Source organism: Tachypleus tridentatus, chromosome 5 (assembly GCF_004210375.1).
Source record: "Tachypleus tridentatus isolate NWPU-2018 chromosome 5, ASM421037v1, whole genome shotgun sequence".
NCBI lineage: Eukaryota > Metazoa > Arthropoda > Merostomata > Xiphosura > Limulidae > Tachypleus > Tachypleus tridentatus.
This window is the reverse complement of record NC_134829.1, coordinates 14,923,444-14,951,167: the sequence shown is the minus strand read 5'-3', so window position 1 is coordinate 14,951,167 and position 27,724 is coordinate 14,923,444. Positions and strand designations below refer to the sequence as shown.

General features: G+C 33.7%; 1 protein-coding gene across 1 annotated transcript; it reads left to right on the top strand.

Annotated features, from left to right (window-relative positions):
• Positions 1-10,501: 10,501 nt before the first annotated feature.
• Positions 10,502-27,161, top strand: LOC143250585 (uncharacterized). Its single transcript, XM_076501372.1, has 2 exons — positions 10,502-10,651; positions 20,845-27,161. Exon 2 carries the CDS (start codon positions 21,311-21,313, stop codon positions 22,058-22,060), a length of 750 nt encoding a protein of 249 aa, XP_076357487.1. The 5' UTR covers positions 10,502-10,651; positions 20,845-21,310; the 3' UTR covers positions 22,061-27,161.
• The last annotated feature ends 563 nt before the right edge of the window (positions 27,162-27,724 follow it).

Genomic DNA, 27,724 nt, shown 5'->3' with positions numbered 1-27,724 from the left:
TTTATTCCATACATCAAGCAGCTACTGATCAAATGTACAAGAGCACTAAACATCCTTTGTGTCCTCTCTTCTACCTTTGGGGAGTGGATCAATGTTCTGTGCTAAAGTTATATCGTGCTCTTATCTGATCGAAACTCAACTTTGGATCACTGGTCTATGGCTCTGCCAGACTCTCGGCCTTAAAGATGCTGAACCCGATTCATCATCATGGTCTTTGGCTCTGTACTAAGGCTTTTCGTACTTCCCCAGTTCAGAGCTTGTACGTAGAGTCTCATGAATCTTCTCTGCACTTGCACCGTTTGCAACTGTTTTTACTATATGCTTCGAAACTTCATTCCTTACCAAAGGGGTTGTGTTTTCATTCCTCGGTGGGCCATAATTTTTCAGAACAAATGATCTGCCATTGCTCCTTTTGGCCTTCGTATCCAGGGCAGTTGGATGAATTGGGTCTGTCCTTGGATAACATTGCTGTATCCTCTGGTCAGCCCATTTTTACACTCCCCAATTGTGACCTATCTTTAACTCATGAGAAAAGCGACACTCCCGATTAGAAATACTGTCTGCTATTTGCTGAACATCTTTTGAACCATCCTTCCATTCCTATTTATACAGATGGTTCAAAATCAGGTGACTGTGTGGGGTCTACCATGATTTGTTGTGGTTTGGTGGTTGCACGCACAATCCCCTCTGCAGCTTCTGTGTTCACTGCTGAACTGTACGCCATTTTTCTTGCCCTAGATCACATAGAAGCTAAGCAGTACTCGAAGTGCACATTTCTACTGACTTGCTTAGTTCTCTACTGGCCCTGGAATCGTTCCACGTTAGTTCACACCCTGTCGTCTCCGATATTCGTAACCGACTGGCTCATTTTTCTTTAACTTCTACTTCTATCTAATTTTTCTGGATACCGGACTACGTTGGTATTCACGGGAACGAGCTCGCCGACACAGCAGCTAAATCTATCTGCTCTGGCACTATCACTGCTGTGTCTGTTCCATACATGGACTATGGTCCTGTATTCAAAGCTCGGCTCCATGCAAGTTGGCATTCGACTTGTAGTGAGAAATGGGAAAACAAGTTTTCCCCAATAAAACCCTATATTGGACTTTGGCCATTGTCCTTCCATGAGGATCGGAAAGAGGAAGTTCTAACTCAACTACGCATTGAATCATCGTTCTACGTTTTAATTCATCGTTTTCTTTTATCTGGGACTGATGCACCAATGTGTAGTCTGTGTAACACTCAGGTCACAATAAGCCACATTTTACTTTAAACATATTCTGTCCTAGGATTTGTCCATAACGTTAGACAATGTTATTGGTGATGGTGACACTGTCCACCTTGGTAATGTTTTTAGTTTTTTAAAGGCCATAAATCTTTTTAATGCCATTTAAGTGTGTTTTTTTAATTTATACATTAGACTTTTTAATGTGATTCACTTTTAAGAATCAAAGTCCATCTAGTTCTATTTGAAATTGGAAAATGGCCAGAACATCAAGGAACTTGAAAGGCCAACTTAGGGTGACTAACGCTGCTGTTTGAACGAGCCGTTAGTCATCCTGGCGAGTTATTATTAAAATTTTGCTACAAGTCTTTTAAAACTTTTATTACTTTTTGAAAATGGCCATAATGTCGAATAACTCGGAACCAGGACTGAAAAGGCCAACTTCAAGTGACTGATGTTGATTTTTGTACTTGTTAGTCTTCCTGGCGAATTATGATAATTATAGTTATGCTACAGAAAGCTCTTTACAATTGTATTACTGTAGTTTTTTTCTTAACGTTGTAGACTAGATGTAAACATTGGTTTTATGCTATTTTTTAAACTTTGTTTTGTTTTACCTTAATTTCCGTTTTATGAATTTTACTAAATTTACTTTAATTTTAACTTTTTACCGGATGTTTGGCGCAGATAGCCTAGCTGCTTTGTGCCAGAAAACACTATATCACCTAACCAACCAACCAATTGTAGTAGTTCCTAAAAAGGATGGTTGCTTAAGATTCTATGTGGATTTAAGAATGGTGAAGTGTGTGACAGTCAAAGACCTCTATCCATTACCTAATACCTAGAAAGTGCTAGATAGGTTAGGTAAAGTTTGTTTTGTTTGTTTTATAATTTCGTGCAAAAAGCTACTCGAGGGCTATCTGCGCTAGCCGTTCCTTATTTAGCAGTGTAAGACTAGAGGGAAAGCAACTAGTCATCACCACCCACCGCCAACATTTGGGCTACTCTTTTACCATCGAATAGTGGGATTCACCATAACATTATAACACCCTCACGGCTGAAAGGGCGAACATGTTTGGTGCGACCGGGATTCGAACCTGCCACCCTTGGATTACGAGTCGAACGCCTTAACACACTTGGCCATGCCGGGCCAAGTTAGGTAAAAGTAAGTATCTTTCGTCCGTGGACGTGTAGAGTGGATATTGATAGGCAGAGACTGAAGAAGACGACGATGCTCCTTCAACATTTCAGAGTTTAACATATGAATCAGATATCGATGATGGCCTAGGTGATAAGTTGGTTTAATTTAAAGCATTGCTAGAAAAGAATGTTAAGGACAATGTACATAAGACCTACATATACAGGGAAGTCATTAAAAACAAAGATATTTTTCCCAAAGTGGAAATTATTTTGAAAATTTCTCTCTGTGTAATGATTCCCAATTCTAGCTGTAAAGAATCATTCTCAAAATTTAAATTAATTAAAAATCGTTTATGGTCAACCATAAAACAATTAAGAATGATGAATATGTCCACTATTTACTTTATTATAACATTTTAGAGTCATTGAATATTCATGAGATTCTTTCTTTGTTTTCAAATAGTAAAATGAGCAGAAAATATGTGAAATGGATGCATGTTCGATATATGATAACGTGTTCTATTTCACCAATAAATGGCCTTACAGGTGATATCATGCACAAAACCTCCTCTTACATTCATATTTTCTATCAAAAAAGTGTCTTGTTCATAGTTATCTCGAGGCCCTTCACAAGCTTACTTCACTCCTGCCAAGAACACTCATAGAGTTCTGCTAATATTTTCTATTTTGTACAGTTAGGTGCATAGTTGTATTTCCTGTGTACCTCTATAGGATTCCAACCAAGGTATAAATGGATTAAATTCTTTATTCAAGAACTAGATTATGTGTTTATGTTGGCCAGATATACAAGTTATGATCCTCTGGAAGGTTGTCCCTAAATTTAGTTATATATATCATTTCATCTGAAAGCATCGTGAGTTTCTCACCTCGAAACAATTTTGATAATCATAGGGAATAGCAACTAGTTTATGATGTTGAAATCTGAAGTTCGATTTATTCAGCATTCACCTCAAAAGTAATTTGAAACTTGAAATTCAAATTGTTTTTCCTAGTTTATTGGACGGTTTAATGAGTGAAACTCAAACAAATAAATATTTAATTCCCCTTATATTTCATAAACAGCATGAATTAAAAACTATTAACTTAAGTACATATAAAAAAGTCGTTTTTTATAGAAAGAACATTCTGAACAGCTGTCAATCAAACTAATTCATTACCTTTAGTACTGATGTGAAAAAATGCTTGCCTTAAAAATGTACTAGCATAACTTATAACATGTTTTTACAAAGTACATAAAAGCTACAGTATTTCCGAGACAAAGAGACACCAAGCCCTTCAGAAACGTTATTTTGACACATATTCTGAATCACACATTTTTTAGAGCAGCATTTATTTAGGGTGCATTAACTAGAACTTTGTAGAAACTCTCGTCATGGAGAATTGGTCTGTGTTTCTTCTTAAACTGTGTCTTAGTTTATTAATAAAGAAAGAAGCAATACACAAATTGTACATAGCAGCAGTATAAATTAACACATTAAAAAAAGCAAATGTTTGTTACGAGTGTGTTGAACTAGTGAGAGAAGGGTAGAGGAACTTTTGATAAATCTCTTGTACCCGTGGGGGCATTATAAGTTTCGCTTAATCCCACTATTTCTTGGTAAAAGAGTAGGCCAAGAGTTAGCGGTGGGTGATGATGACTAGTTACCTTCCCTCTAGTCTTAGGCTGCTAAATTAGGGATGGCTAGCGCAGATAACCCTCGTATAGCTTTGTGCGAAATTCAAAACAAGCAAACCAAATCAAGCATTTACTCACATTGGTTCCTGTTTTTGTCAAATACTTAAATTGTTCTTTGAACTAAACAAGACGGAATTTTCAATAGCCGTGATATTTGAAATTATTTTAAGTAGGATTACACAAAATTAATCAATGAGGGCTCAGTTTTCATTTTTTGTGCGTGAGGCACGTTTATACCCGATTCGGTTTTATTATTCATTATGCCATCAAATTTAAATTCTTTGAGGCAGGGTTAGAATAACTTAAGCTGTAAGACCTTGGGCGTGGTCAATATATATTGGACCTTCGGACCTAATGTAATTAGATCTCAAAAGAGAGCAAAGCTGTGAATGGAAAGTTAAAAAAAAAAGACTTGAAAAAGGGCCTGACATGACCAAGCGTGTTAAGGCGTTCGACTCGTAATCCGAGGATCGCGGGTTCGAATCCCGGTCGCACCAAACATGCTCGCCCTTTCAGCGGTGGGGGCGTTATAATGTGACGGTAAAAGAGTCGCCCAAGAGTTGGCGGTGGGTCGCGATGACTAGCTGCCTTCCCTGTAGTCTTACACTGCTAAATTAGGGACGGCTAGCACAGATAGCTTTCGAGTAGCTTTGTGCGAAATTCAAAAAATATACAATCAGACTTGAAAAATTAACAATAAACATTCAATTACTCTATGAGCCACAATGCCTCAAATAAAAACTGTTAATGTTACTATGACAACATTTTTTATTTACTGAGTTGAAACAATCGACTTAATGTTGGCATAAGTACGTGAAGAAACCTTACCTTACCTTAAAAATAAATAGAAATTAGATTAGTGTTTCACATGTTAAAGTTATTTTATATAAACAATCACAAAACTCTACAATGGTCTATATGGGGTCTGCCCATCACAGGTATCGAACGCGCGTTGTAGCAGTGTGAGTCCGCACACCTACCGTTATGCCGCAGGGGGAATAATGAGGTAAATTAGACTTCATCATTCATGTTACATCAGTTAACAAACGAGAATTAATCGGGCTATTGCTGTGTCCACCAAGGGGAATCTGATGGTATGTCTGCAGTTTACAGTTAGTATTTGCACACCTTGGACTACAAAATACAGAAGTTACAAAATTTTGAGGTAAGACGCTATCCATAGACAAAATAATATCCTAACAAAGTGTACATTCACCATCCTGTACTTACTAAAAGCGTTTAATTTTATTACCATACAGATGTGTATCGGCTATAACTATAAAACATGTGTGCACACATTATTTAAAAGTTACAATGTTTCTGGAGCAAAGTTATTTTGATAGAAATGACAGTTTTGTTGCTGTTTTATATAAAACTACATAATAAGTTATCTGTATTCTGTACACCGAGAAGAATCAAACCCCTGATATTTGAAGTGTAAGACTGTAAACTTACTTTGCACAACAGCCAACCAGTACTCAGTACAGATGCGAAGAACGGTTTGTAGCAGAATTATTCTGTCTTTACTTGTAAGATACTGCATTTGTCCACACAATGTACAAATAATAAAATATTTCTGGACCTACAAGTAATGAAATATTTATGGAGCAAAACGTTTTTCACAGAGATAAGCTGCAAACGATCACGCCATTCAGTTGTTTGGTACAGCTTATTTCACTTTCACAGATTTTACTTATAATACAAGAATCCTACATATAATAAGTCAATCCATATTTTTTAATGTAAAGAGGCGAGATTACAAAGACTTTTCGATTTTCTTCCCACACTGCAGTAGACAGCACAGATAGATCATTGTGCAGATTTGAGCTAAAATAAACAACAACAGCAATTTTGTTGAAATTTAGTTGAATGGACATTAACTACTTTTTGTAGAAAATCAAACATTAGTGAAAGCGGGCTTATATGGCTAATCTTTGTTCCGTGTGCAGAATATGTTAATTTTTCGAACCATGCCTAATTTTATAGAGAAATGAATTTTGAATCACAGATATAATGGTGTTAATTTTTTAGTACATTAAGTCTTTTTAGTGGTATTTGTGACTCTCCCTCTATATGACGAGTTGCGGTGGTTTTTTTCAACTTTTTAAAATTGCAGGGTCATGTTGGGCATGTAGTATATCACATAAAAGTCTTGATTAAAAATTTAATGACTTCTGATGTTTTTCAACAATACTTGAGTTGTTTTAATGCCCAGCAAAAGCCAATATTTGGTAATTTTAATCGGTATTAGTGCATGTCTCGACATAATGTAACACTTCATAGAGACAAATAACAATGTCCTCATTCGATTACTATAACTATGTATAATAACGGTGGAAACTATTTAAATTGTACGTAATTCTTTCAACCAGTTTCAATTTACATATATTAGCCATTTTAACTGATTATAATAATTGTAAAAACAGAGACTCACACAATAAAGTACAACTAAAACGGAATTTACCAATTAGTAACTCAATACGTTCATGTGTAATCCCATTATTTATAGTTCCACGATACCCGCAAATATCGGATCACCATAATCTTCGTCATCATTGTAGGTACATATATGTATTGTTATGTGTATTCTGTTCCCCTACCGGTACAGCGGAAAGTATACGGATTTATAATGCTAAAATCAGGGGTTCGATTTCCCTCGGTGGACTCAGCAGATAGCCCAATGTGGCTGTTTTATAAGAAATACATACTCCATATATGTATTCTCAAAGGTACACAACTCAATACAAACTAAGACTTTTTCTTTTTTCAGCAGTAGAACTGGTGGCACATTTGCCCTTGCTGCAGCCACATTTCATTAACTCGATGGTAACCTCGAGTGTTGGTGAAAGTTCAAACACTTTTGGTACGTACCCTTCAGTTTCCTCAATTCACCCGTAATTCGTGGGACTAGGTAACCCGGTATTGTATGTGTCGGCTCGGTTAACCCCTAAACCATTGTCTGATAATACGCTCTCTGAAGGTGTTCTTTCAGTGCTGCCTTTAAAGAAAGAAGCTTTTCGGCCTAGTGTGGTTCTTTTTGAACAAGTTCCATCGTATTTCCCTATACTCTTGATGTCTACCCCAGAAGCAAAAAGTGAATAAACGTATTCTTTTAGACCATTCATCACACCAGTTGATGGGTACAGTAATTTTCAAATTTAAACAAATGTCCAAATTACATTTTATTTGGCTTTACTGAAGAGCTTCCATAATGTTTTCCTTTTGAAGCTATTCGTCCAATTATATCAGAACCTGTGAATGCATGGAAGCCTATAAATTCACTTACCAGCTACCCTTTTATATACGTTTGAGATTCTTTGTGTGTTTCTTGGTTTCTACGCCCACCACCATACATACATTGGCATCTAGTAACGGAAGTTTATTTAGAGCCAAGACAAAGACATCTGTATCTGATAACAGAAGGTAAACCTTGCAAACAAAACGAGAAATGAGAGACATTGATGATGAGTTGTATGAGAAGGGTATCTTGTTCAGTACTGATGAGGTGTTCCACATTTGTTGAATCAGATGCCGCTCCACCCTTAGTAGTAACAACTATTATTTTAACATTCTTCATCAGCTAGAATGTTAACTGGTCTTTGTTTTCAGAGTTGCTCAAAAAGCAGTTCAGTGATATATTTAACTGCGTTAAATAACGGACTTCAAGATACATCCTAATCGCCGATTTCTTGTCTTTGCTTTCAAGGATTGTTTAATATCCATCGAACACGACATGTACAATCTAGTAACATTTAGATTTGTTCTCGACAAAGAAGAGGAATTGATGAACAACATCTGTACATATTTTTATTTGTTTCATACTCATCTCGTACCCCACAGTCATGAGGAGTTCCGTTACAACAGCCTTCACACCTCCTGAAATACAAATTTGATAGTCATTCTCATGTTCAAGTTGTTCTCTATGTGTGATTTGTCGAGAATTTACAATTAACTTGGTATTGTCTGTGCTTGATAGTCGCCACCCATTATCAGTAAAGGCAGATCTTGGAAGACATGAGAATTCATATTCTTCAATCAGTTGTTGCAGATTTATCTCTGAATGTGTATGTACATGATTAGTAGATGTGCAAAAATTAACATGTCGTTTTCAGTTCAATATCTTTTATTTGTATGACGACTTTAACCAGTTTTAACGCATCCTTTCAGCCCAATAGCTTGATTTTACTCATCTTATTACAGAGATTGGTTGAGTTTACAATTCTTTCTTTTACAATCTTCACATAGCATTCATGACTCACGTCTGCACTTCGCAATATGTCATGCTGAACATTTTCTGGCATAACAGTCTTCATGAATAAGTTTTGAGACATGTATTTTCCTGTTTGAATGGATTGCACTCTGTCGATACTGATTTCAACTTCTGAATATTACTCTCTTGTTAATTCATGGTGTTTCTTCCTTTGAAAGGGCGTTATGTTCACCATCTGTTGCAACTTGTCGAAATACAGGTGAGTTTTGAAGCTGAGAAAAAATATTATTAGTGACGCAAATTTTTGTTTAATACCTGAGAGCCATTGATGTGTTCGATGACATGGTCCACACCGATGCTACAAAATAGCACTCAGCTTTTTGTAACAAAGAAATGTAACTGATTGAATTTTTCCCAAAACTCCGGGTCATTGTCTATTACGGCGTACATTTTGGCAAGGTAGAGTGATAGTATTTGTGAATATTTCAGTCTGTTTTGTGCAAAAAAAGAGCTTAAATAAGCTGCCCAGAAATGACAGGTGCAGCAACCAGATTCCTGAACGAGTTGCATAGGTGAATAGAGACTTTACCATTTCCATGTACTACGACGCCATAATGAATATTGCATAGTTTTTGCCGTGCTTTTGAAATTTCTTAAGCTTTTCTTGTATATCTTGCTGCTCAAGTACGGACATCAGATCTGTGTGTTTTTGTGCCACTTCGCATGCATCGGCCAACTGCTGGAATGGTTTTCTGATACTTTCCTGTAGATCAGATTCATCTTCAAGGAACGTCTCCAAGTATAAATCAAAGAACACTTATAGTGTTGTGATGTGTGCCTCAACTGATTTTTTATGTGCTTTCTTTCCAAGACGTATCTCAGAAGATATCTCATGGACGATCTTGAGGCATAAGAAACCACAGCAAGTGCATCTAAAGCTTTTTTTTTCCATTTACACATCATAACTCTTTCTAGCTAGCATTTAAAGTTGAAAAATATATATATGTATAAAACCACAATTCATCATATAGGCTCGGGTAAAAAAAAAACGATACGGTGCTCAAAAAATTTACACTAGTTTCGCTAGATAAGAAACCATTTCCCTAAAGAATTAATATTCATTTGCCACTGATTTACTTGTGTTTCTACAACAGATATTTAACTAATTTCATTTTGAATATTCTGTCTAAATAACAGTATGTAACACAAATTTTGTTCCTGGATAGTATCTGTTATTTCTTAATTACTTGCCCCCCAATGGCTCAACGGTATGTCTGTGGACTTAAAACGCTAAACTCCGGGTTTCGATACCCGTGGTGGGCAGCGCACAGATAGCCTATCGTGTAGCTTGGTGCTTAATAAAAAACAATAACTTTACTTATGTTGTAAAAGTACAGAAAATGACCATCATTCCTTTTAAACTTTGCTTTTGTGACTTGGATAATGATATTTAGAAATTAACCTATTTTCTATGTAAAAACAGGAACATTTGCACGTTTTTATTTACATAAGGTCTGAGTAAAACAACATATCAATCAAGATTTATGTGTATTTGTACTAACGTTATTTAAAAATGAACAAAATGTTTAGAAGTGCGAAGTTTTTCGGAATTTGCGACTGTAATGTAAATCACTTTCACGTATCGGACCTCAAATACAGTATCCCATCATGTTTTTGTTATACACTCTCAGGTCACAAAAGCATTTGTTTTTTGTTTGTTTTTGGAATTTCGCACAAAGCTACACGAGGGCTATCTGTGCTAGCCGTCCCTAATTTAGCAGTGTAAGACTAGAGGGAAGGCAGCTAGTCATCACCACCCACCGCCAACTCTTGGGCTACTCTTTTACAAACGAATAGTGGGATTGATCGTCACATTACAACTCCCCCACCGCTGAAAGGGCGAGCATGTTTGGCGCGACCGGGATGCGAACCCGCGACCCTCAGATTACGAGTCGCACGCCTTAACACGCTTGGCCATGCCGGACCTCACAAAAGCAAAGTTTGAAGAGAAAATTAGGTCTTTTCCATTTACTTTAGGCATAAGCAATTTGGAAATAACACTTTCTGCCCAGGAACAAGAAAAAGGAAAAAAATTGTTACATATTGTAATCTATCAAAGAACAACAATTTTCATATTTCAATTTTAAATGAACCGTAGTAAAAAATACATGAATATATATATATATAAAGTCGGCAAACTAGTTGTTCCTGTAAATTGTAATAAAAGTTTAGTGATAAGCGGTTTTGGTTTTGAATAAGAGAAGATTGGGAATTCACTAGTTTCTTGCAGTTTAGTTATAGTTACATGGAGCTGCGAAGACTCCGAATGATCTGTGTTTTATTTGTGCCAACAACAGACAGAAATCTTAATACTGTAAAGGTAAATAATATGATATACTGCAATTATAATTCACAAAATTTTAAAAACTTCCGTATGAAATGGTACTTAATGTGCCATTTGTAATGTGCTGTGCAGCATGGTATTACTATTACTGTTTGTTGCAACGTAACTAAAAGTATCAAGACGTTATTTAATCACATATGGCATTGAGTTACCAAAAATGATTTTAAATTTAAAGGCCTATAACTTGTAAGTGCATCGAAAGTGTAAAACAACATAAGAGGAAGAGCTGGTTCTGTATCGTTTCTTTGGAGAGTTCATTTTTTTCTTTTCTAAAGATTTATATGAATTGACTTGTCACTGCCAAAATTACTTTATTGACATTTGGTAATATACTAGAAGTAAGCGTTACTTAGTAATAAAAATACACTATCTATGTAGCAGTTAGCAGTTAAGGAAGAAAAACAGATAGTGGAACAAACTATCCGGATTATTCGGAAGATTTAAAATTAAGGAAACTAATTTTGATGCAATTGTGTATCCTCTTCAGTCTCAGAAATATGTCGGATCTAGTTTCTGTAATTTCAAGTCATCTGAGTGATAACTTGTCTCATTGCCTCTGTTCTTTTTTTCTCACAGACGTTTTATTTTTGATGTTACTTAGCTGAGTTTGACTTTAACAGTTTTACATTGTAAATATATGGGTAACCAAAGCCTCCAAAAATTTACTTTGAAATTTAAAAAATATATTTTTTTTTATGTAAGAGGGCAAAATGTTCCTCTATGAGATAATGTTTTACTCTGTAATTTTTTTTCATGAGCAATTAAAAAGTGTGTTATCATTATGATGTAGAAATGTGCTGTTCTAATTATTCATATACTTCACTTGGACTTTAAAAAATTGGATTGTTCATTCTGAGTAAACATAAATTTATATTCATCCATCTATTTTTTCTAAACTATGTTTTACATGGATTTTTAAATTAAGTCTCTTTCTACATGAAACTTATCATCACATAACTAAATAAGTAAATGTAATGAATTAGTAACACACGTAGGCCTAAAATTATCTGATTAAGTACATAATATATCTTTGTGATGTCAGTGAAAATATATTTTAAAGTTAGGAAGCAGTTATGAAACAGTTACTATTTTTAAGACAATTCATTTCAAGATGTAAACTGAAACAATGGTGCTTGTTGCTATATCTCTGTATGTAGATAATTATAATTATCTTACTGAATGACATTATAGCACTTTTGTAGAAGTTAATTGTTATTACAAAAATTGATAATAATTACAATAGTAAAACAATGGTTAATAATATAATGAAGTACATGTTAAAAAAAAAAGAAAAATACAAATGGTCCTAGTAAATTATTAATTCAGTTGTATGCATTTTTGCCAAAAAGATACCATCAGTATGAAAAACACTCTTCCAGTTCAAGCACAACTCTCAGTGTTGCTTTAGGTCCAGTTACCTATGAACTTATGACTTCTCTAAGCTCCTGCCAATACTTTCCACTTAATTATTAATAATATAGCAAACCAAAACAAAATCAATTTAGAATGACACAATACTATCAGTTATTGCACTCTTTATTTTTATAATGCCAATTTACAAATTAATATTTTTTGCAATCAATATAATCATTTTTCTTTTCATAGTCACATCAAAAACTACAAGTAATATGTATATTAAAGAGCCAACATTCACAGGTTAATGCAACATGTCTCTGCCATGCAATCCCAATGTGGCCAATATTGGCACCATAAAATTTTAAGACTGTCTTTATCACTGCTTGGAACCTACAGGGAGGTATCTTTTTATCAACATCCTTATAAGTTGGTTAATGTATACATAAAAAGTTTGCAAAAAACCCAACTTTGCTTTTCTCACTGAACAATTGAGCAAAACAAAAAATTCCAAAATTGTCTATACCTCTGTTTAACACTCATTGAAAAAGTATCTTTGTACCAGATCCCATGTAAATTGGCTGAAATATGGCAGAATAATTGTCAAAATACCTTGTTTGTGGAATGTTTACTATCTTTTGATCATTAAAATGGGCAAATTCAGCATTTTTGTTTGTCACTTTATGTTGCCTGTAGAAAAGTATATTTGTACCAAATTCCATTTAAGTTGTTCAAAACAAGGTTAAGTAATTGACCCAAATCCCTAAAATTATGGGTTTATTACATGTCTCCATACCCAAGAATGGTCATGTCTCAGATTTTTTGATTTTTTTTTTTTGTGTATATATATATATATATATATACACACACACTTATATATATATATATGTGTGTGTGTGTCTGTCATGTAAAATGTATTTTTGTACTAATCTTATGTACATTGGCTAAAATATAGTAGAGTAATTGTCAAAAACACCTTAAATTATGTTTTTTGTTATAGTTATGAAAAATGAGCAAGACTCCTATTCTTGTTTGCCAGTGTGTGGGATCATAAGAAAAGTTTGTTTGTACCAAATTTTATATAAATTGGTCAAGATACAGATGAGTAATTGACCAAAATTATCCTTTTTTGTGAGCTCTGACCCTCTAATATGTCTCAAAATAAATAAATCCAATTATTTTGTTTATCATTCTGTTGGATGCATGAAAATTCATATTTGTGCCAACTTACATGTTGATTGCTGAACATATGACTATGCAGGAGTCCAAAATATACATTCTTGGTTTGATCTTTGATTCCATATTGGGATATTGGACTAAGATTTTACCCTACCAAGTGTCAAATCAATCCATCAAAAAATGAAGGAATGGTGTTCAATTGAAAAGTGTTTAGAATAAGAAAATACAATAGAAAAAAGTATGTCTCTCTGTAGAGACATAAAAAATTAAAATCTACTTAGTGAAATTGGAACAAATATAAAAACTGAGTTTGCCTAAACTTAAAATGTGAAATTAGTACAAAGTGTTTAACCATCATATCAGTAATGAGACTATACTTGACAATTTAGGCATCAACAATACTCAAAATAAAGTCTTGCAGTGTACTTTTAACACTAACCAATGCACAGTACAGTGCAGTATAGAGGTCATTGTTTCTTCCCATTAAATGTGAAAGGGCTTCTCTGCAAGTGGCTAGTAATAAGACTAACTTTTGCTTTTAGTTATTTTTCACTTAATATAAGTCTGTTACTGTAGCTTCTGATACTCTGTGTGTGATAGTAACAAATATATATTTTTAAGCTCTGTGTCAGATAAATTACAAATTGTAACATCATTCTTAAGCTATATTTTACTTCAGTTAGTTATGATTTGTACAGTTAGATTTAATTACTATAGATGGAGCTATATCAGAACTGTCAGAATGCTTTAGAACTAATATCATGAAGTGTAACTTACTGCTGTGATGGTTTTAGGTTAGCACAAGGTTATAACCATAACGTATAAGACACTAAAAATTAGATTGAAATAAAGAATTATCACAAATGTTAACTAAGTAAGAAGGATAATTTATCTATCCGACAAAAAAGAATTGAAATTACTTGGTGGCTGCTAATAATTTAATATATCAGTAAACTGTTTAAATTAGCAGTTACATGTAACTAGATCTTGTGGTGTACAGTTTTTTCAGTTATCTTGAAAAACTGTGGAGTAACAGCATATTTGTAGAAACTGGCACATTTGTATTGATAGTGATGTTAATTGTCATATGATAAGTGGTTTTAATATTTTTAATGTTAGGCTAAACAGAAACTAAGATGTTATACACTGTGATATAGAGCACAAATTAAATTATTGTGTATGATGCACTGTACTTATTCATATCAGTTAATACATTATTAGAAATACTAAAATAGATGAATTTCTGTCAATAACTTAAAACTATCAGAAAATTTACAGCAGAAATAATTTATTTTCAATTAAATTTTCCAATGTTTTAGCATGTAATATTTTTAAATGCTATGAAAATGTAATTCTGAATTGTGTCATGTTGTGGGAAAGTCAAGCCATTTGCTGAATAATTTTCATCAGCATGTTTTTTTTTCAGTGCCAGGATCTGGCACTTTATTTGACCATGGATCAGTTTTATTTTTATGCTCTTCTCAATTTCATCTTAAGAAAAATGAATAGAATTAGCTAGCTAGTGTCTACATGACCAAAAGTGCTGAACTTTTAACAAACATGGGCACCTTCTTCACTGCTCATAACAACTTTATGCATAGATGACTTGACTGTACCTTCACTTCTGTAAACTACTACTTTGTCGTGTGTGGCAGTTTATTTCCAGTAAAATATTTTTTTGTTTTGAAGTTAATAACTGAAACAATCTGAGCCATATATTGATTTTTGGGAGTTGTGCCATATTCCAGTTCCAAGCTGCTGAGGTGATGGACCATGGAAGTATCTTTCTGAATGTGATTACTTTCATTCAATAGAGAGGAGGATGGTGGACATGTCTGCTAGTGTAGACAGTGTGGGATCCTCCAATCATGTGTTCCACTTTTGTGTGATGAGTTCCAGAGGTTGATGATGTACTCAGCTTCTATGCTGTTCTATCCAGAGGGTAGACTTGATGATGTGGGATCCTCCAGTCATGTTCTCCACCTCTGTGTGGTAGGTCCCAGAAGTTTATATTGCACCCAGCTTCTTTGCAGCTCTACATGGAGGGTAAGGTTTCATATATTTTGTAGAGACAATCCACTTCCATGCAGTGAGACCAGGAAGTTAGTTTTGTGTTTCAGCTTATGTGTGGTCCTATCCAGTGAATGGTGTTGCACATATTTTCAAATACATGCTTTACCTTCCTGCAGAAGATTTCTGAGGTTGATACTGTGCCCAGCTTCTTGGCAATTCTGTCCTGAAGGGAAAGTTACTTATATTTTACAGGAATAGTACTCTTCTCTGCAGTGGGACCAGGAGGTTAATGTTGAACACACACCTAAGTTCTAACTCCTGTGTAATCCTTTCTGTACAGATGATGTTGTTTGGGGTGAAATTTTTCCCACTTGCATTCCATTCAGAAGTTTTACCTCCTGGTAGGTTACTTTTGCACAGAGGATTTCAAGTTGAATTAGATTTAGTTTGATGTAAAGTGCCACATTGGCATATTTCTTCATACTGTCCTTCAGATGTCAGATTCCCAGATATATGGGTGATTGTGGTGGTAGGTTACTTTTGCACAGAGGATTTCAAGTTGAATTAGATTTAGTTTGATGTAAAGTGCCACATTGGCATATTTCTTCATACTGTCCTTCAGATGTCAGATTCCCAGATATATGGGTGATTGTGGTGGCTTTGCACACATGTGCCCCACTAAGTAGATCAGTTTGACATGTATACAACTCCATTCTACTCAACGTGAGGTGAAAACAGTGTGAACCCTGCTACTCCTCCTCTCATGGATCAAAGGTAGTAATCCCAGTGCTGATTGGTTTTGGATTGGAGTTGTTGGTGAGTACAGTCTGCAGCACTTTACCTTGGAGCACATCCATTTTAGCTTTCTCCACATTTGTCTACAGGTGGTTCTACACTTTTTTTCACCAGTATTGAGATTCTGGTTCAGATTCTGACCCACCTGGTTTTCTCTACCTTTTGGGCTCTGTTACTACCACTTTCAGTCCATGTATGTGACATCTATTTCCACACTGGTCACAAAGTAAACCTGGTAGATCACACTTCATGAATTTTCTTCAAAGAATTTCAAATGATGTGTATTTCTATCCCTCACACCACCTATTCAGTGTGTGATTCTAGCTATACATGTAAGAGGAGGTAATGTATCATATTGGAAGCTATTATTTTCCTGTACTGAAAATATATTTCTGACAGATACTTCTTCTCACATTTCCTCCCCACTGAAAACTGGTGCATTTCTTTTCTGCCTAATCTTGAAGTGATAGTTTGGCAGAGTCAAATAGAGGAAATCATGTGTCAGGAAGGTGTGTCGCATGCTGATTTACATACAAGGCTCAGTTGAACCACATTGATCATGGGGTATGTGGGATTTCAAAGCTTGTGCTATGCAAAAACATTTTTGCATATAGAGATAAAAGTAAATGAGAACATGTAAGAGGAGGTAAGTAACTATTACAAATATATTTCAGTATTGGAAAATAAAAACTTTTGTGAAAACCAAGAAATGCCAATGATACACTTTGTTGCTTGCCCAAGTCCTGGTCATGGGAGAGGTGTGTGTTTTTGTGGTTTAATCATTCATGCATCATGTACAGACGTCTCCATGATTTAACTACAAGAGCTTTGCAAGTTTCATTTATCTTATAAGGATAGGGTTTTAGTTGATTAATTATTCGATAAAAGCTTTTCACTCTTTTTGTATGTGATAGTACCCTATTTATTTTTGTATGTGATAGTACCATATTTATTTTTATGTGATAGTACCATAATTATTTTTGTGTGATAGTACCATATATATTTTTATATGTGATAGTACCATATTTATTTTTGCATGTGATAGTACCCTATTTATTTTTGTATGCCAAGTTTATTGCTTTCCCTTGATATCTTTCTGTTGCTTTATTCTACTACTATACTTGAGAATTCTCTGATTTTTAACACTCCTACGAAAAGACGTTTCTAGTCCTGATTTCTCCAAGCCCGTTCCCCTGGCTGTGGTTTCGTTAGATAGTAGATAGGGACAGTGGGAATCTCGTTAATCCATTCATTAATGGATTTAAATGGCAATTTCATTTAAATACAAAATTATTAGCCTAATATTAATAACCTTTCAAGTTGCTCTGGGGCCTATTAGGCCCCACTTTTCGTAGGAGTGTTAAGTGACCTAAGATATGGGATCAGTCCAAATAAGTTATTTTACAAACATGTCTGTTATCTCTTGCTCAAGTTACAGCTGTAAGTGAGTGTCATAGGTATTTATTTCCATTTGTGGTATTACTCCCTACTTTATGCATTCAAATCTACTTTCTATGTATTAATACTAAAAAAATATGTAATAATTACATATTTGAAATAGAAAGTTAAAACAAAAATGGTTTATATTAGTAAATGAACATTTTTTTCCCTCTACATTCTATATGTTGGTAGAAATAAACTTCTACATTTCATCAGATATTTGAATGTATTTCTGCACACTTTCCTATTCGTGGGATGGAAATTCCTTGACTTTTACATGAGATATTAAAATAATCACAAAAAGAAGTGATACCTGAAAGGCAAGTTTCAATATGTGGTACATCCAGAAGTATTTACTGATAATTTTACTGTCATCAAAAAGTTAAACATCATGAATGTGTATTAAATATTAGTATAATATTAGTTTAAAGTAATATTATCTATTTATAGTAAATAAATTTTGGAAGAAAGTAATTCTCTTTTTGTTGTGTATCAGTATAATTTTATTTAATAACTTCATTGGCATTGTTAATACCCTATACAATACATTCATTTTGTGTCTGAAATGTGCACATGTAGGGTTGGTGGTTAACTCCAAACATTTACATTCACCTAAGTCTAATTATCAATTCTTTGTTTTAATTTAAAGAAACACTAATAACTACTTGATATCCTGCACCTCAGCACAGTTTTGAGAATGACTTTCATAGTGGCCAGGAGTTAGTCATGAACCTCCTTGATAGAAAGGATGGTGTCATATCCTCTTGCCTGAGGTCTCCTTGTTACGACCTGAATCAGCTAGCTATATTTGAACATATTCAAGGAGGATACTTGGGTTTTACAGATTTCTATGCTAGTTTGACTATAGAAAGCTTATCTTTCTCTTTGTTACATGTGGTTTATATACTTTTTTCCATTGTTTTCATGTCATTCCATTTCATTGTATAGTTTCTTTCTCTAGCATGATAACCTATTGTATATAGATTGGCATTATAGAGTTTTGTATTTCTGTAATACTTTAGAAATCTAACTTCTGTTGGTTCTTGTTTCTTAAGTCTATCAGATTCCACATTCATGAGGGATGTTGCAAATGGTATATTTGCTCTCCATTGGATCTATAGGTGGTTTGGTAAAATCAAACTGTGATAGTACCATGTGACTTTATGCTGCTTATGTATTTACTGTCTGTTTTCAGAGAGACTTAACATAGGCTGATATAGCTATTTGTCTGTGATTTTCTTTCTACTTACTTTAGGTGTTATTTTCTTTATGAAGTTTTGGGGTATCCATTGTTGAGGAGGAAGTGTAGTAATTTGTGTTTGTTCCTTCTTAATAGCTTGGTTACTACAAATTTTGAAACTAGACAAATCTGCCTGTCTTTAGTCTGATATGGAAGTTTTTATTTACAGGGGTATTTACTAGTAGTTTTGGTTTTCCTGTAAATTCCTGTTGTATATGATTCTAAGTGTTCATAACCACTGCATTTAGAAAATGAAGTTTTGTTTACTTATATTTCCATTATGAATTTCATTGCTTGTTACTGTTTATTCAGGGTATTCTTGAATATTGGAATCTTTTCTGTAATGTGTGGTCACATTATGAATATATCATTGATAAATCTCATTCAAATTTATATTTTTGGAGCTTGCAACTGATTTCATGTTTTGGTATTCTTAAAAGAAGCTCTTGAGTACTGGTGATAAGGGTAAACCTGTGAATGGGTCATTTTTTTCCTCTCAGCCTTTTGAAATTGTTCATTTTTTTCCCAGATGTGTCATGCACTAGTAGTGAACAACTACAGACTGTCTAACACTTGGTTTCCTCTGGTTACATAGTTCCAATTTATTAACTTTTACAACTATTATTGTCAATGAGCTAGTTTCCACTTTTCTTGTTTTTTGTAATTGTATAGTGTCTACTCCATGTAATACTTTTCTGAAATTGGAAACTCTTCTGTGGTATTATACATGACCTGTCAAGTAGATGATTCTAAAGTTGCATTTTTTCAGATGTAGGACATTATCTGTTAGCTTAAAGACTTTGAAATTGCTTAGAACCTATCCTTGTACCTGTGTTTGAATCTCCAAATTAATGTCTTTTCTGTGGATGTATAATTTTACCAGAGTTGTGGTATCTTATCTCTCAGTTGGGTGTCAGTGGATATGATATGTGATCTTTCCCATAATATAGAGCATTATATTGTCTTCAAACACAAAATTTATGTTTTCTGTCCCTTGGTACCAAGTGACTCTCAGTCAGGGATCACTTTGAGTTGTTTAGTATAAAATATTCATGTATGTTTTTACCCTTGGTTGTGTCCTAGATTATTGCAGTGTCCATTAACCTCATGTAGTTAGCATTGTCATAGTTTCCCTTTATTCTCCAGCTTTTTTCTAAAAGAAATTATGTACTTCCCAAGCACATTTTACTTCAACTATTGACGTATTTTTCATTCATTATGTTTTTATATGTTACTTCGCTTTTGGGTTATTTTTGACATCTGCTGTCTGCTATGTATGCATATTGATTTTGGTTGCTAGCCTCTGGGCATTGTTATGAACATTATTTTATTCCACTGCATCTCATTTCCTATCTTTGTTTACTAAGGATGCTCCCTCCACTGTGTTTGGATATCAAGCAATGATGAGAATAAATTCAAATTATTTTTTCAACTTATTATTTAAATATGATGACTCCAACTAATTTTTTCCTTACTTTTATGAGTATTATCCTGCTGTCCTTTCTGAATAAACCTGTGGTCACCATTATGATTTAATTAAAGTGACTTTTCTTTTACTGGACCTTAATAGGTCATAGTTTCATTGACTGAAGGTACCCAACTGATTCAATTATTTTATTATTTAAATTTAAAGATGTTTCTGGAGAATAACTAGATCTATGTTGTAGATGAACATTTAGGCCATTAAATCTAAGATAAATAGTAATTTTGCTAATTTATTTATAAGTAATATTTTATTTGTAATTTATTTATTCATTGTTTAGTATTATTTCAGTGGTCTCTGAACAATATATTATATGATTAAGTGTATTAGGTACTAGATATAGGAAATGTGTAGATTAACTACCTTTAAAAATGAATATTTTTTCATAAATTTGTAACTAAGTTTTATATAATAGGTGAAACTGCATCCAATGTAACCGTTTAACAAGTGTATGATTCAAACTACCATTTTTTTTCGTTACAGATTTTAATTTATTACAAGTAATTTCACACAGTTTCTAGGTTGTTTTATAACAAATTGATTTCAATTGAGAGTGTATAAGTTGTCCAAGGTAAAGAATATGTTGTAACTCACTAAATTTAACTAACTATTGTATCAAATAAAATTTTATGTGGAGGTTAAATGAGTCTATTCCCTCTCTTGTAGTAAGTATTCCTCACAAGATAGAAAAAATGGTTGACCATTGTCTACAGAGAGGAAAAGAAAGTGTGAAGAAAGAAGTGGAAATATTCCAATCCAGACTTTTTAATGCCTTGGAGAACTATGAAATAGAGCAGGATAGATTCAAAGATTGTTTCATTGAATGGCTTCCAAAGAGAAGTTTTACACTTGAAAAATTAGAAACCATTTCCAAAAATATGGATGAATATCATAAGAAGACTAATTTTGCCAGTGCAGTTGGCACATCAGCATCCATTATTGGCGGTGTAGGGACAGTTGCTGGTTTGGCCCTTGCACCAGCTACTTTTGGTTTATCTATAGGATTTTCTGTGCTTTCTTTTGGTGGAGGATTGACTCGAGTAGGGGCATTTTTAAAGATAAAATAACATCAAATAATTTTATCAAAGATGCTCAGATTGTGTGTTTAGAAGATATAAACAAAACCAGAGAAATGTTAAAAATAGGGGAAAATGTGTTAAAAAGAGATGAGGATTTAGGTAAATTGTTGGAAGAAGTGAAGAATTGGGCTTGTGATCTTACAAGAATGTTAGTAGATGTTAAGACTTCTCAAGCAGCAAACTTAGCAAAGAAGATTTTGGCTTTAACAGCAGAGTTTCAGTTCTTGCTCATACAGGAAGGGGACTATATAATTGATGCTCTTAATATTTTAAGTAAAATGTTTTCCATTATTGGTGGGAATCAACATATGAATCTAAATTTGATAATTAAACATATGAGTAAAAGAAAAGGATCTGTGAAGAATATTAAGCAAAACCACATTCTGAGTGATGACTTGGCATTTCTAAATCACACGTTAGGATTTCAGAGGATGATGGTTGAAGGCAAAAATATGATTACCATAATAGATAGAATAAAAGACACTACTACATTAAGCAAGAGATTACAAGAAACACTTAAGAATGTTTACAGCACAGTAAAGTTGTGGGCATTCCCTTCAACATCAACTAATTGCACTAGTTCACTGCTGAAAGAGATTGCTCTTGGAGGTGGTCTTGTATCTTCTGCTTTTGTAGCCTTAGATACCTATTGCTTAGTTAAAATCATTCAGAATATGAAGGGAGGGTCCAAAACTGAGCAAGCAGAAAAACCGCATGAGCTGCATGACAAACTACTTACTGAGAAAAGAATTATAGAAGAGGTGTACATGTCTTTGATAAATGAGTGGATACCCTTTCAGTAGCTCAGTGATAGGACTGATAGCTGTAATGCTTTAAAAAAAGGTTTTATACACTTGGTAACAATAATACCAATTAGTTAAGTTTGTATTTAATAACAAATAAAATTATGGGATATGTGAAAAATCAACACTGTGAAATGTTGTCATGTGAAACTATAATAATAAACTTAAATTTAAAAGCATGAGAGCTATGAGTTAATTAACTTGATATAATTGATTAATTATGAGCTTCTGTTATATAAATTATTGTTACATAACTATTTAATCAATAATACAAGTAAATCAATTAATGTCACAAAAATAATCAATTAATTCAAGTGTTTTTTTGTTTTTCATTTATTACTCTTTTCAATTAACCCAGCTGTCCAGATAATCAGAATACTGCCATTATAATTATTTCGAGTTTGCCCTACTTAGTCATTATTATCATTATTTAAGAACGTAGTCACTTAATTTAATTTAGTGTCTCCAGTTATTACTGATTTTGATTAACTCACGTACGACTCGTAATCCCAAGGTCGCAGGTTCGAATCCCCATTACACCAAACGTGCTCACCCTTTCAGCCGTGAGGGCGTTATAAAGTTACAGTTAATTCCACTATTCGTTGGTAAAAGAGTCGCCCAAGAGTTGGCAGTGAGCGGTGATGACTAGCTGCCTTCCCTCTAGTCTTACACTGCTAAATTAGGAACGGCCAGCGCAGATAGCTCTCGTTTAGCTTTGCGTGAAATACCAAATAAACAAACTTTCAATTATGGAAGTGTTGCGTTCGTTTCGAAGTTATAGTAAAACTATTAGGTGAATTGCCTCCTTCCCCAATTTTGATCCTGTAATTAGAGGGATAGCAACTTGTTCGCAGTGCCCACTGCCAACTCTTGCGTTATTTAGTGTTAAATAAAGTGTAACTTTACTGTTTGTTTGTTTTTGCATAACGTTATGTTGCAACTTCATAGTTTGCGAACTGTTTTATTTTGTATTTAATAAGTTTATAAATTTACTTTTTATATATTGTTATGCATTTTCTTTGTAACAAACCTCCTGCAAATCAGTATTCCTTATGCACCCACTCATGCCAGCCTTTTAACCTTTAAATGTACTGATCGATCTTCATTAACCACCAACAAAATCAATAAATATAGTATTAACCTTTGCAAGTATCATTCATTTTACTAAGGTAACAAAACATAAACACAATATATATGTTTTCCTAATCATAAAGGCTCGGCATGGCCAAGCGTGTTAAGGCGTGCGACTCGTAATCTGAGGGTCGCGGGTTCGCATCCCCGTCACGCCAAACATGCTCGCCCTTTTATCTGTGGGGGTGTTATAATGTTACGGTCAATCCCATTATTCTTTGGTAAAAGAGTAGCTCAAGAGTGGTGGGTGGTGATGACTAGCTCTCTTCCCTCTAGTCTTACACTGCTAAATTAGGGACGGCTAGCACAGATAGACCTCAAGTAGCTTTGTGCGAAATTCAAAGCAAACAAACCTAATCATAACCTTAAATCAGCGTTTTAGCAAGTTTCGTAATGTTCCTGTCCAAAAGGACGTAGCGTTAACTGGAACTAACTCGAAATTATGTTAAGCAAAGTGTCGACATCGTAAGGAATTTTGGAAATGGCAATATTATTTAAAAAAAAAAAAAGAAATTACAACGTACAAGATTTACTCCGGTATACGTATATCATGCTTACAAGAATAAGTTAAGCTAACTTTGATAAATGGTAATTATACATAAATGTAGATTGAATACACAAGATTTTAGTGACACATGAACAATACTTACGTGCATACTAACTTGTGCTTTAAATACATGATTTGTACATATTCATAATAATTTATTTTAATTACATGTATTTAAGATTTTCATCGTCATCAATAGTAGTAAACCATTATTTCTATGATAATTTGTACCCAGTAGCTTAGTGGTAAGTCATCAGGCTTATGACAAAAAATCGAGTTTCGATACCCATGGTTGGCAGAACATAAATAGTCCAGTGTGTGGTTCTAAGCATGACAATAACCAAACCATTACCCATTTCATAAGTATGGTTTTACCATTAAATAATGGTCTGTATACAATGAATATTATAAAAGTTTTGTATTTGATACCAATAACGTTTATTAGTTGTTTCGTCCCCCGATGAACAAAATGCAGGTAGCTCTTTGTGTAACTTTATGATAACAATCGAAGTACTTCCTTTTTTAAGTGCAGTGCCACAAAATATTCCCCGCACTCGTAATTCATGTGTGTGATATAAATGTGACTCAATCCTTTAGCATGACAGAGGTTGTAGGGTGTTGTTGTCTGGCTGGTTTTCCTCTGGTCAGAATTAATGATGGCGGTAGATTGCAGTGGTAGCTTTCAATACATTTTAATAAGACTAGTATATGCTTAAGCTTTTCAGATCTTGTTTCATTACGAATTTTACTTTTTGCCAATTCCGCATGTCTTTGCCAAATCTGTTTGATAGAATTTAATAAACGTATGTTTTACGTAATACATCATTATTAAAATATAGTTGTTTTTTGTTCTAGTAGTATTATGCCATTAAACTTTAGTGAATAATGTATTGTATGTTACTTTTCCAGCGTTTTTTAAGAGATGATTGGAGAACTTTATTTATTTTTCATAACAAGCTTTCTTCATTTTATTGACAGGAACTATATCAGTATTCTGTTATATTTTTAACAAATTATTATTTAACTAAACATTTTCGAATCTTGTTTAAAGATTAGAAAAGTAAAGTGTAATAGTATTTCAACCATACTATTTCGTCATATCCTTTGTCGATGACACATTTTCTCAATCCAGAGCTAATCACGTTGGCTCTCATAACTCATTTTTTACAACAGCAATTGTTGTGGCATGAACACCTTTTTCAGTCTATCTAAACATAATTATAATTAATTTTATTGTCATAATACATTAGTATTAGACTTATTCTATTACTACTTAACACGACATTCTTTATTTAAACTTCGCCATCTTGGACAGTACACTCACACTATACAAGTGATATCCAATTGTTCACATAATATTGATAATTTGGTATATCCAAAGCCTTAGCACTGAAAAAATTATGGTGCCCCATATATATGTAACTTAAAATAAAAACAATACTAAACCATAAAATATTTTTTATCTTTCGAAATGAAACAAACTTGGATGTATGCTGAAATTAAAATAGCTTCTTTCTAGATTTTCTGATTACAAAAGCCTAGATGATTTCATCCAAGCTGAGTCAACGAAGTATGTCCGTTTCTGTACACAGTATGGAAAATGAATAAAGTCTGTCCTAACGCGTTGTTCTCTTAGTGTTTTTATACTTTTTAGCTGACCCGGCATGGCCAAGCGTGTTAAGGCGTGCGACTCGTAATCTGAGGGCCGCGGGTTCGCATCCCCAACGCGCCAAACATGCTCGCCATTTCAGCCGTGGGGGCGTTATAATGTTACAGTCAATCCCACTATTCGTTAGTAAAGAGTAGCCCAAGAGTTGGCGATGGGTGGTGATGACTAGCTCTCTTCCCTCTAGTCTTGCACTGCTAAATTAGGGACGGCTGGCACAGATAGACCTCGAGTTGCTTTGTGCAAAATTCAAAAAAACAAACAAACAAAACAAAAGCTTTCTTTCAAAATGTGGGGCATTTAATAATAATCAATGTTAGAAAAATACGTAGTGCAACATCTATATTTGGAGATACACATTGTATCCTATCTTTCACGAGGGTGTCATGAAGATCAGTGTGACTGAATTCCGTTTATCCTGTTTTACTAAACTTTGAGCTCATTTAACAGTGGAACTGATGTAGTTTTCCACAGAGATCAAGGCAACAGGATGCGAGTCAACTAGCTTTTGGGAGCCTTGTAAATTTTATTTTAATTAATGGAGACCTAGTTTAAGTAAGAACAAGTAACAAAAAGAGAACAAAAATTGGGGAAAAAGAGGGTGCAGTGTAGTGTAAGGAAGTCTTAACAAATTTTTTTATTTTACCCATGATCACTACTTTCATGCTTTCTTTGAATTATCAAATTATTTCAAAAACTTTTTTGCCCCTGCTTTACTGGTGCTCTAAGCACGTACTTGGCCTATCTATTGGGTAATCTAGGACTGTGTATATTCCATATTATTATGTTTGGCAACGTTTTTCTTTATGTTATTGATAAGTAACAAGCATCCTTGTTCAAAGCTTACAAAGTCTTATTGTACCCTTGTTTTAACAAGGGTGTGTGAGTGCTCTTTGTAACAGACTTAATATTGTATAATTATTTTAATATTAATGTTTGTTTCAATTTAATATATATTTATTTAGAAATGCATGTAGCTTATATTATTAAATGTATATTGCAAAAGTCTATCCTGTTCTCTAAATTTGTATAAGATTCTCGAGTGTAAGAATCAACAATATAGGTTTTACATTGTTGCCAACTAGACTGTTGAGAACTTCGCATAAAATTTGTACTTCGGCGCGCCAAAAAATAGTTTTTATAATACTGTTGGTTTGTTACAAATAGTATACTATAAATTCCAAAAGCTATAACTGTCATAAACTTATTAATCGGGAAACTACAGATATCTAACCAGGAACGAAACAATTTTGAACATTGCAAATTGTTTAATTTAAGTGAATTAACTTCGGACATTAGTGTTTCTCCGAGGACATTAGATATCTTCGTCCGAGAAAAGTGACCTTATAAATGGCGTGAGGCCAGCCAAGAATAGAGAGCTATATAGTTTATCATCTCAAAATTAATTCGTTCAACATGGACCGTCGATAAAATATTCAGTTCTTGACTAAATAGAAGACAATATTGTTTGTAAAACTTTTGTATATAAAATCATTATTTATAATAACCGTTATTATAAATTATTGCTTGTATATTAAAATATTTTATGTGTGTTAAGAAAGAAAATAGAATGAATCAATCTTGTTGGCAAATATCGTAAATTTCATACATATCAACATACAATTAATTTCTAAATTAAGATTTTCGCCTATTTGAAATTGTATTATGTAACGTACGTACCATAACAAGTCGCAGTCTCGTCCGAGATATGATTTGTAACATCTTTTATTAAATTAAAAATTATTGCAAATAGCCAAGTACTTTTATGTCTTTATTTATTAAAAATTTCCAACTGATGTGTACAGTGTACGACGTTTGAGATACAAACTTCAACAATGCGCACACTGTTGTGCAGATGGTGTAATGCCCGGAAATATTGCTTGTGGAAAGCTTGGAAAATGGAGGCCTATTTTATTTTGCAACTAGTTTTATTAAAAGTTCTTGGCTACAAAGTTTTATTAAATTTTTTTTATCTTGCTAATAATATTAAATTATTAAAAGTACATAACTGCATAAACAAGTAAAAATAGTTTTCTTTCACAACAGCTTAAAGAGATTAGATGTTCAGCAACCTCAACATATTAGTATCAAATGGAAAAAAAATTAATAAGTAACATTCTTATGTTTTTTATTTATTTAAATTTGGAAATTACTATTTTTTACATTGAATTTTAGCAATTTGACGCATATAAGTCACCTAAGATTACAATTTCCCCACTGTGGCCAGGTGGTTAAGGCACTCGACTCATAATCCGAGGGTCGCGGGTTCGAATCCCTATCGCACCAAACATGCTCGCCCTTTCAGCCGTAGGGGCGTTAT

Coding starts and splice junctions, on each gene's coding strand:
- LOC143250585 (XM_076501372.1), top strand. CDS start 21,311: ATGTTAAAAATAGGGGAAAATGTGTTAAAAAGAGATGAGGATTTAGGT.